Source organism: Pinus tabuliformis, chromosome 4_1, assembly GCF_031772625.1.
Source record: "Pinus tabuliformis cultivar Carrire ecotype Pingquan chromosome 4_1, CPIR1, whole genome shotgun sequence".
Lineage (NCBI taxonomy): Eukaryota > Viridiplantae > Streptophyta > Pinopsida > Pinales > Pinaceae > Pinus > Pinus tabuliformis.
The window spans coordinates 948,114,024-948,126,143 of record NC_142303.1 but is presented as its reverse complement, the minus strand read 5'-3'; the positions used below and the strand labels follow the sequence as shown (position 1 = coordinate 948,126,143).

At 37.2% G+C, this 12,120-nt stretch overlaps 1 protein-coding gene across 1 annotated transcript; it reads right to left on the bottom strand.

The window, feature by feature from the left end:
• Window positions 1-2,017: 2,017 nt before the first annotated feature.
• Window positions 2,018-2,860, bottom strand: LOC149179271 (wall-associated receptor kinase-like 20). Its single transcript, XM_089422410.1, has one exon. It carries the CDS (start codon window positions 2,858-2,860, stop codon window positions 2,018-2,020), a length of 843 nt encoding a protein of 280 aa, XP_089278536.1.
• Between the last annotated feature and the right edge of the window lie 9,260 nt (window positions 2,861-12,120).

Below are 12,120 nucleotides of genomic sequence, written 5' to 3'. Positions count from 1 at the left end.
AAAAAAGGTGGTAGCAGTGAGAATGGCTCGGAGAGATAACGATTGGTTCCCTTGGCATCTGGGAAAGCCAATTTGTCATTCCTTTACCGTTCCAACCAGAAAAATTTGTGTGCTTACAGCCCATATGGAGAGCTCATGGAAGATACAGGAGGTGAGTTGAAAGCTAGGTCGATGGAAATAAAGCGGTGGCTCTTTTGATTCCAACTCGAATCTTCAAGGATTGAATCGAAGCGGATGTGGTAGACAGGACGAAAGCGTTTCAATTTCCTTATTAGTCCCTGCCATCTGGCAATGGCCAGGGACTATAGTAATCGGATTGACGATATTTAGCATTAATTCACGCGGTTTATACACTGAGTGTGCGGCTTATGCAACCAGTTGCGTATGTTAACTATATGGTAGTTTGTTTCATCATCTTATTTGGCCTCTTCCCGAGGAGAAGAGGCCAAAAGCATATGTTATTTTCGACTTGCGTTGTTTTCATTATTTGGGAAGTGGAGATTAATGCTAGCATTAAAGGACTATTACAATCGAATTGCATTGAGATCTGAGGCGTATGTATACCCAACAAGAAATTTAACCAAAGTTTTCTGTACACCTTCATCCTGGTTTCCACTGCCACCGCCTTGTAACTGCCACCTACACCTTTCAAGACGGTGACACAAACACTACAACTACACGTTGCATGGTGGTGCCACGAATACTGCAATGGAAATAGGAAGTATGGCTTATAAAAAGCACTATCTCTGCTAAAAATTGCAACGCTTTGTAGTCGACTTTTCTGCAATTTCACCTTGTGCCCTGATTGCTTCTGTGTTGCAGATCACAGGCGTGCTGGCCATGGATCCAGACGCTCCAGATATCGCCGTCTCCTGCTGTCGATGAGATGCAGACCATCCATGATTAGCGGCTTCGTTGAGAAGTTCGAAGAGCATCATGTCGTCCGAATCGTTTTCCTTCAGAGACAGCACTGAAATTTCAGGATTCCACCAGCAGATTCCTTCGTTGGCATCATGAATAGATGAGGTAGATGAGGCAGCTGGTTGCAACTCGTCATATTTTAGATGATCAGATCCTGCCGCATTAATGAAATGAGCCCATACGTCTTCTAAAAGCCTTTGATGTTTGTCGCTGTTGTTGCATACGACTTCTAAAAGCCTTTGATGTTTGCAGCTGTTGTTGCATTAGGAGCCTTTGAGACTCTGTAGGCTCAGCTGAAAATCTGTAAGGGAGGATTTCCTTCATTTTAAAACATTCTGAATATCTCTAAAATGCATAAAATACATGAAATAATGCAGAAAATTCACTTCATTCTAGCAATATTGCAGTCAAATTAGTTTATCGAGGTCTAAATTCACTTCATTGTAGCAATATTGCGTCTAATTAGTAGGGAGGTCAAAATATTAACGAGATTTGCTTTTGAAATGATAAGAATTCTCAGCAAAAAAATTACCAGAAGACTAACAACCCTAACCCATATAGCAAACATACAGATTTTATATCTAAGTGAAAACCAATCTTTTTCCTCAATGCCCTTTCTCAGCAAGATTTTGGCATATCGCTGGATAACATAAATTATTAAGCACAGAGAACAAATTACCAAACCAAATTGTTGCCGCAATTCTTCTACTGTTGTGCAAAGAGCCCTGCAATTCTTCTACTATTGTAGAAAGAGCCCTGTCACAAAGATCAATATCAAGAATTAATGGATTCTGAAAAACATTTCTCTTTGAAAAAAAAAATAGTGTTGCTTTGACAGTTTTCTAAAGGAGGTGAAATCTTGCAGGTGGCGATAGAGGGCTCAAGTGTATGACATAGCGCTGGCACCTGTTACATGTAAACAGAAGCGGCGGCAGGTAGGCATACATTAGCCGTGGACAATCAATATAATTCGGCGAATTTATCTCTTCATGGTTCAGTTTTTTAAACCTGTATATTTACATTTTTCCCTCATGCTTTTGATTGGGATTCTGAATTTAGAGATAAAGACCCATACCTTCGTGAGCAAGATCTAGATCTATCTCGAGAGCTTGAAGCAGAGCCTAAGCAGAGCCTGTTGAAGCACACGTTTATCCAGGACCAGTAGCTTCAGTCTCCATTCTGACCTTAGTCTTAGAATGGGCGAGCAAGCAGAGTTCTGGTCACAATCTGCCTGACTTTTACAAGAAGGCTCCAACGGTGCAGCCCACTGTATCTCTACTCCATAGTTCCACTGCCTCGCAGGCACCGCCGGGTTGAAATTTAGGACACTCGTGTAAGCCCTGCAACCACTGGAGTGTACCCCTATTGTCTGAGAAGTGGTAAAACCTCCCGCTATAAATGTGCAACAGACACCATCTTTCCTGCACGCCATGGCTGCCTCGGCTTCATTAATATATGTATGACACGAACTGCTTGAACTACAATTCAATGGCGATGCCAGTATTATAGGATCGCAGTTCAATAGCATAACTGTGTTCGTACTTGTAAGATTGAAAGGCAGGCTCTGATTCAATTGCAGTCCCTGGTTATTCATGTCTCGAGTCTCGCAAGAATCGTTAAGCAGAGGCGAAGGTTGAATAACCAGCCTCATGGTGGCTGGATTGATACTGATGATCTTATAAAAGCCCCCATTAATGGATTTGAACTCCAGCTCCTTGGCCGCATTACAGTAGATTCTGTAATCAGGGACGCCGCAACCATCGTTGGTGCTCAAAGGGTATGGAACAAAAGTATTGCCACACTTGGGACAACGAGCTATAATGTCTGCAACACTCGGCTTGAAGTTGAAGTTCATCCATAGTACCAACAAAAACACAACAGAAACCCAATGTTTAATATTTCCCGCTTCATGACTTCCCATCCCACATGCTTTGAACATGGCCACAGCCGTATAAATCGAAACAAAATGCAGAACTTTGAAATTTTTTGGGGGTGGAAGACTTATTTTATCGTTGCAAGCAGGTTATCTCTCATGGCCTTCATCGAACGTGACAGAGAAGCCTCCCAATCTGGACATTTGGTATGCATGCACCCCAGATCCGGAAGAAGGCATTTGATATGCATGCAGGTTATCTCTCATGGCATGAGAGATACGTGGCTGTGTTGAGGCTTTTTTATAAAACAGGTGTATCAGTGACCGTTTCATGCCGTTGATATATTGTTGGTTAGATGTAACATGGCTCGTCGTGTGTAATCCGATACTTGCCACTTGTTTGGCCAATATAAATATTTACTATTAGGGTCGTGGTCCAATGGTCACTGTAACGGCTCCAATGCGCCACCATTTAAAAAACGAAATTAGTTGCGCAAGTTACTGACTTTCTGATATGAATGGATTTCATTATTATTTAGTGGAAACCTTTCCCACTTTTTAAATTAGTTGCGCAAGTTACTGACTTTCTGATATGAATGGATTTCACAGAGCTGATTGAACATTTGCACTTTATATTTTTTGGATGAAGGTACAGCCACACTGATTCTAATTTTCTATTTAAGGCTGCGGGCTTTCTCCTTTTGGTATGAATTCGAGGTTGGAAAATTAGTCCCATACTGATTGGGTGATGACTGAAGAGGTTTTGGATATGGCGAACCAGCCTAGATGGGTTAATGCAATTGTTAGCCTTGTGTTGCCTCTATTGGCGTGACTTTCTTTCAGCCCTCAATGTCACCTGAACCCCTCTACGCCTGTTCTCCACATCTTTACAATGTCCATGACTGCGAGCTGTTCATCTGCAATTAACGAACGAGCTATTTCCAAGGTATATAGATAATACCTATCTTTGCCAGAGTCAATAAATGTAGAGCAGCATCTAGAAGAAGAGAATGCTGATATCAGTCATTTCCCTACATTCTTCCAACAACAGACAATAATTGCAAAGAATGTTGCCACCGTTGTCATACTTGGCAAGGGAATTGTCGTACAGAGATTAAGGAACTGAAATTGAAAAATATCTATTTAGAATACTTTGATGAATTTTCGACAGGTCTTGGATATTCCTCACACGGAGGCCGTGTTCTTTGCTCGGTCAATTGAAGACCTTAACAGACTCATAGAAGACACCGAACTTTTACTTATGAAGACCAACCACACCATTACTTGGTTCTTGTAATCACTCAATTCTTCTTATAAAGATGTTGTTACTCGTCCTTTAGGACATCAAAAATATCAAAGAAAAGTTCAATGAGAGCATCAACACTAGGGAACACTTCAAAAAAACCATGCATGTTTGTGCCAAAACTGTTTATGATACTTGTTTACCAAATGTTGCTTAAGTGCCGACACCCCCAACATATTGTAGACACAAGATATATAGTCATACCTTGGAAAATCTGAATCCGACATCAGCTCATTAGGTTGAACTTCTTACTCATATTCAATCCTGGGCGCCAAAGTAAATGGAAAACAATTAGGTGTAGAAAATAGGTTTTTTTCTTTATTCTGATTCCAATCTAGTTAAGTGATTATCACTGATTACTCAACATTTTCAATGCAGATTCATGAGGATAGCATTTATCAACGTCATACTGCGCGCCAAGTATATGAAACCGAAATCGAAATTAGAGGATCAGGAATGTCATTTAGGCACAACTTCCAGCACAGAACTGGGCTTATTTGATTGTATTCAGAATCCAAGTGGTTGGAGGCTGTTTTACTATGAAAAATGATGTTGATATCTCAACCGAGAAGATATTTCGATTACTGGGATTCACTGGTTTACTTGATTGCTTTTACTTTTTCTGAACATTGTGTTTTTTTGTGCGGGCCAAAATAAGAAAATAGACTGTGGCGATTCGCTCTGCGCGAGTAACCTTCAACCAACTAGGTAGGCCTCTAGGCTCCGCTGGAGGACAGTCGTCGACGTTCCTCCTGAAGATTTTCTGATGGTTGATGGCGTCTGCGAGGGCAGCATTTCTTCGCAAGCATCTCTCTGCGGGACTGCATTCTTGGCAAGCATGCAGAAGAACTGTTCCTCTAAGGTACTATTCCTCTACAGGAAACTCCAGCTGCCTCAAAAGTAACTTGTAAATCCTTCCAGGTTAAGGCATTGTAAAGCTTTCTAGGTCAAGGCAGGGACTTGCTGCGATGCAGCTTCCCTTGTTAACATATTTATTATTAACACGGTAAGGAATTTGATGTCCACTGCGTAATCCCCATGAACTAACCACAAACATCAGGTAACACATTTCTTAATGTGGCAATTGGGCAAGTGAGAGGCCCAAATATACATTGATATTTTTCTTCCATCACTTCTCTTTCCCTGGCACCACAGCCGTGGATGTGAGATTTAGATGAAGCTATATTCGCCCAAGTTAAATCCAATCCATCGAATTAAATCGAAAGTAAAAATATAAAATAAAGTCAATGAAGCCTCATCCACTTGTGACACCGTTGATAGATAGTTTAGTCCATCTTTGTTTCCTCTATTAATTAATAAATAGTTGATAATTAATTATTATTAGCACAACCAAATTTAAAAAGCGAAAAGTTTTATTTGTATTTACAATTGATAAATATGTAACAATAAAAATAATAATACAAAAAAATTATTGCAATAAAAAATATTATTATTATCATGATAACTAATAATAATTATTATTTAATATTAAATGTTATTTATTATTATTTAATTTTAAATTATGTAATATAAATATGAATTTTATAAATATGAACCCTTATCTTTTAGGTTCATAATTTTTATCCCTTAGGTTCCTATTCCTAGGAATATGAATCCTTATATTAATATACCCAAGAGATTGATATAATAAACCCAATGGGTTAATACTAAAAGCCCAAGGGATTATAAATCCAAAAGAATAATATTAACCCTATCATATTCTCCTTATAGAAGTGGGTATTTCCCTTATTGAGAGCCTAGCTATGACTAGGCTTCTGTTGTACAAGCACAAACTCAATAACATAGGAGACCATAGACTTCCTAAGCTAGCTTTAAATTCTAGCCAAAACCACTTAAGGCTCAAACGAGGTTGGTATAAAGACACTAGGGCCTGGTGAAACCACTGGGAGATCGAGGAGAATGTTACATTGCAAAACATTAATAACATTAAAAATATTCTTACTTCTAAGTTCAAAGAAAAAATGTGGCGTGAGAAAGATTTAGCAGCTAAAAGAAAATTAAGATATTATAACGAGGTCATCAACCCCACCCTAGAAGATCAAAATTATCTCTATGTTTTAACTAGCTCAAAGAAGAAAACTAATATAACCAAGATTAGAACGAACTCTCATGAGCTCCATAGTGAAACGGATCGTTGGGCAGTTCCTAAAACACCATGGATGGAAAGGATCTGCCATCTCTGTGAGAATATGAACATCGAGGATGAAAATCACTTCGTCTTAGAGTGCCCCACGTACAACCACATTAGATCTCAGTTTCATTATATTTGTTGCAATACTAACCTTCCTAACCTTTTACGATGTCAAAATTATAGTGAGCTCGGGAGGCTTCTCTCCAAGCTTTTTGAGCATAGGAATAAAATCTTAAATCAAACTAAATAATTCATTTCTTTAGGTCCGATAGACCAAAGTTTGGTCTTAGTGGATGTTAACCATCATCATCATCATCACTAAAAACCCTAGGGTTTTTATTAATAATTTAATATGCCATAATAAATTATTAAAAATAATAATTAATAATTAATTGTCACAAATAACCATGGTCACATTGTGACAAATATTGTCTCTTGGTCTAATCTCACATTGTGAAAACCATGGTCCAACGTTGCATTGTGACAAAGATTGCCTCATTATGAAAATCAACCATGGTCAACCATGACCAACCATTCTCCAATGTCACATTGTGACAAATGTTGTCTCAATATGAAAATCAATCATAGTCAATCATAGGGAAACATCACATTATGACAAAGATTGTGTCAATATGAAAATCAATTGTGTTCAACCATGTTTATTTTAGGGTTTATAATATTTAATATCAACCCCTTGTGTTTATAAATCTAAAGGTTCATATTCCTACGGTATAATATTTTTCATGAGGTTTTATAATCATATGGTTTAATAGAATTCCCTTGGGTTTATAATATCAATCCCTTGGGTTTATTAATCTAAGGTTCATATTCCTAAGGTATAAAATTGTACATAGGGTTTATAATATTAATCTTTGGTTTTATAATCATGGTCAACCATGGCCCAACCTTACATTATTACAAAGATTTTCTCAATATTAAATAGTGTAATGTCATGTTATGATAATGATTATATCAATATTAAAATTAACCATGGTCAACCATGTTCGAACGTCGCATTGTGACAAATATTGTCTCAATATGAAAATTAACTATGGTCAAGCATGGCCAACCATTGTCCAATGTCGCATTGTGACATATGTTGTCTCAATATGAAAATCAATCATGGTCAACAATAGTCCAACGTCGCATTGTGACAACGATTGTTTCAATATGAAAATAAGCCTTGGTCAACCATGGTCAACCATGTTTATTTTAGGGTTTATAATATTTATCTTAGAGTTTATATACCTTGGGTTTATAATATTTATCCCTTGGGTTAATATTATTCCTTTCGGTTTATAATCCCTTGGGTTTTTAGTTTTAATCCCTTGGATTTATAATATTTATCTTAGGGTTTACATACCTTTGGTTTATAATATTAATCCATTGGGTTTATTATTATTCCCTTTGGTTTATAATACCTTGGGGTTTAGAATTTATCCCTTGGGTTTATAATATCAATCCATTGGTTTTATCAATCTAAGGGTTCATATTACTCATAAGATTTATAATATTATTCCTAGGGTTTAGTAAAAATCCCTTGGGTTTATAATCATAGGGTTTAATATAAATCCCTTGGGTTTACAATATAAATCCCTTGGGTTTAGAATATTTATCTTTTGGTGTATATGCCTTGGGTTTATAATATTTATCCCTCGGGTTTAATTTTGTTCCCTTGGGTTTATAATTCATGGTCAACCATGTTCAAATGTCGCTTTTTGATAACGATCTTCTCACTATGGAAATCAACCCTAGTCAGCCATGGTCAATCATGCTCAACCATGGTCATATTGTGACAAAGAGTTTCTCTTGGTTCAACGTCACATTGTCACAACCATGGTCATCCATGGTTAACCATGGGCCAATGCCACATTGTGACAAATATTCTCTCGTTATGACAATCAACCATGGTCAACCATTCTCCAAGGTTGCTTGTGACAAATGTTGTCTCAATATGAAAATAAATCATGGTCAACCATAGTCCAACGTCACATTGTGACAAAGATTGTCTCAATATTAAAATCAATGGTGGTCAACCACGGTTAATCATGTTTATTTTAGGGTTTATAGTATTTAATATCAATCCCTTGGGTTTATAAATCTAAGGGTTTGTATTCCTAGGGTATAATATTGTTCATAAGGTTTATAATATGAATCCTAGGGTTTAATATAAATCCTTTTGGTTTATATTCATAGGGTTTAATACAAATCCCATGGTCAACCATGTTTATTTCATTGTCTATAATATTTATCTTACTGTTTATATACCTTGGGTTTATAATATTAGTCCCTTAGGTTTAATATTATTACATTGGGTTCATAATCCCTTGGGGTTTTAGTATTAATCCCTTGGTTTTATTATTCCCTTAGGCTTATAATATCAACCATGGTCAACCACAATTTTTTAGTGTCTATAATATTTATCTTATGGTTTATATACCTTGGGTTTATAATATTAGTTTAATATTATTACCTTAGGTTCATGACACCTTGGGGTTTTAGTATTAATCCCTTGGTTTTATTATTCCCTTGGGTTTATAATATCAACCATGGTCAACCATGGTCCAATGTTGCATGGTGACAAATATTGGCTTGATATGAAAATAAATCATAGTAAATCATGGTCAACCATGGTCTAATGTTGCATTGTGAGAAGTATTATCTCAATATGGAAGTCCACAAGGTCAACCATGTTTATTTTAGGGTTTATAATATTTATCTTAGTGTTTTTATACCTTTGGTTTATATTTTTTATCACTTAGGTTTACAATATCAATCCCTTGGATTCATTAATCTAAGGATTCATATTTTGAGGGTTTAATATTATTCCCTTAGGTTTATAATCAATTCGGTATTTAGTATATGAAAATAAACCATGGTTAAGCATGGTTAACCATGGTCCAACATCACATTGTGACAATGATTGCCTCAATATGAAAATCAACCATGGTCAACCGTGTTTATTTCAATGTTTATAATATTTATCTTAGGGTTTATATACCTTGGGTTTATAATTAGTCCCTTGGATTTAATATTATTCCCTTGGGTTCATAATCCCTTACAGTTTTAGTATTAATCCCTTGGGTTTATAATATCAATCCCTTCGATTTATTATTTCCTTGGGTTTATAATATCAATGATGGTCAACCATGGTAAATCATAGCCAACCATGGTCAACCATGGTCGAATATCATGGAATAGGAAATGTACGTTATAAAGAAGAATCTAAAGGCATCACTGGATAGGCAGAAAATATATGCAAATCGGGACAGGTTGTTTAAGGAGTTCTCAGTTGGGGAATAGGTGTACTTGCGCATCAAACTGAAGAAGAGCTCCTTGTGGATTGGATCTTGTGCCAAGCTGGCACCACAGTTTTATGGACCCTTCAGTATCATTGAGAGGATTGGGCCAATAACCTACCGACTTTCACTACCTCCGACAATGAAAGTCCATGATGTTTTCCATGTATCTTTTCTTAAGAAGTATTTTAAGGATGTTGATCATGTGATTGGTTGGTCTGTATTGTAGGTGGAACCGGATGGATAATTCTAGCCAGAGCCTCAATGTATATAGTAGAAAAAGGTTCTCATGCTCCGAAATCGAGCAATCGAGCAAGTTAAAGTGCAGTGGAAGCACTTTGGGCCCAGTGAAGCTACAAGGGAGATGGTGGGTCAGATGCAGGCTATGTATCCTTGCTTGTTTTCCGGTTGAGGCAAAGTAGTTTTGTTATGGTGTTTTGGGTATATGTCTTGATATATGTTTTGGTATATGTTTTAGTGATGTTTCTATATGTACATATGTATATGGATGTAAATACCACCATGAGCTAAGTTATAAAGCTCCAATAAGCGGTATGGGTGTCATGTCATTATGATGTCATGTTATTATGTTGTTATGATGTTGGTTTGCTCTTAAGTAGGGTGATAATTGTAAATACTGCATCGAGCTATGCTATAAAGCTCCATAACTTTTTTTTACTTTTTTACTTTTCTTTTCTTTTTTTTATCAGTAGTTTTGTTGAGGTCTTGGTGTGGTTTAACACTGAGGACGGTGTTCCCAAAAGGGGATGGTTCCGTAACAGCCCTAGTGAAAATTCCATGTAATAAATGTTAATAAAGGCAAAAATAATAACCACGGTTGATGGGACACTTATTCCAAGATAAATGTTTGGGAAGACATCCAAAGGGGTGATCCTTTGGTTATTTATGGCTAAGGAAATTGGCAAAGGAAATGGCTAAGGCTTTGGAAATGAAAAATGGAATTTTTGGCACATTTATTTATGAAAATAATGGAAATTAGGAGAAAAAGGAGGTGAAAGGTCACAAGTTTCATGTGAGGAGGAAATTGAAGGAAAATGATGGAAAATGAAGAAAATATAGTCCTCATTCATAAAAAGGCTTCTGAGGATCAGTTGGTAACCTTTTGTCAGTTGAGTTTTGAAGATCTCTCATTATTCTCTCTCTCTCTCTCTCACTCTTGGACACTTAGAGTTTTATTGGACCATTTTGGCATTGGAGTAAGAAAGGCAAAGAAGGAAAGAGGAAGAAAAGATCAAGTAGGGAAAGACAGGATGAAGTAACTACAACAGGCTTCATTGCAGGTATCAACTTGCATTTTTATTTTCCTTGCTAGATTTGGCATGCACGGAATTTCATGTGGTTACTTTCTAACGTGGCATGGTTTTTGCAGGTGTAACAGTGTTTTCAGCCTAGCCTTGCCATTTTTGAATAGTCATGGTGTGATGGGGTTCTCATGTTTTGGTTGATCTAGATTTCCATATGGATTTGAAGCTGAGTGAGGTGGATCTCCAAATGATAAGGCACATGGCATAGTGGTCCCTGAACCAGAATTTGGATCACGGTAAAGCCACTGGCCTAGTGACCCCTCAGCCAGATTGTGGGTTGCAATAAAGCTAGGATTTTGCTGCCTCGGTGGGCCTAGGAATCCTTGCCAGTGAATGGCAAGATATAGGGTAAAGCCAAGAGGTAGTTTTCTCTCTGTTGGGCCTAGTAATCTTGGGTTTGGGATATGCAGTAATTCCTAGAGAGTGGGTCTCGGTTTAGGGCCTAGTGATCCGGGTTTGGATTACGGTAAATCCTGAGAGACTAGGAGACAAGGAAATTCCTCATGGTGTAGGTGGATAATTCTAGTGGAATCCATGCTTGTTTGGCATAGTGATTGGGTGGAGATCATGGTAAAGCCTGTTATGTTGTGTTCATTGTGTTAGCCTAGTGATCCACGATGGATTACAATATTCTATTGATGAGGGTAAGGTGGTTTAGCCTCGGTATGCCCTAGTTGGTCCTTTTGGTTTGAGTCCCACATTCATGCTTGGAATATGGCATGGGGGTGAACGGATAAAGAGATATTTGGCTTAGCCATTCTATGGTCGGGTGGAACGTGGTAGTCCCATCTCTAGTTGGCTTATTGCATTCATTAATGAGAAATTCATTACCTTGATTTTCATGTGTAAATGTACTGATGTATATGTGGATTTCATGGTTGATATGCTTATGACATTTCTGTCCCTATTATGTTGGTTATATGTATATTTTATGACAGCAGTTATGTATGGCTCTCAGCATGTTTTTACTTGTAAAAGAATGGATAATGTATCTATGGCCTAATAGATGATAATGCACCAAATGACATGAGGGAACAATGGTTCATAGCGATTCTCAGATAAATATGAGATCCTGACATTAATTCTATTGTTTACACCTATAAGTTACATGTTGATGATATGTTTGAAGAAATGTTTGGCATGGCTAATAGGGGTCTAATTAAGGTCTTGTTCAACTTATTGTTTTTGCATCATTGTTTCCATGTTCTTTTACTATTCTTGAGCTATTATTCCATTCTGGGCAATGA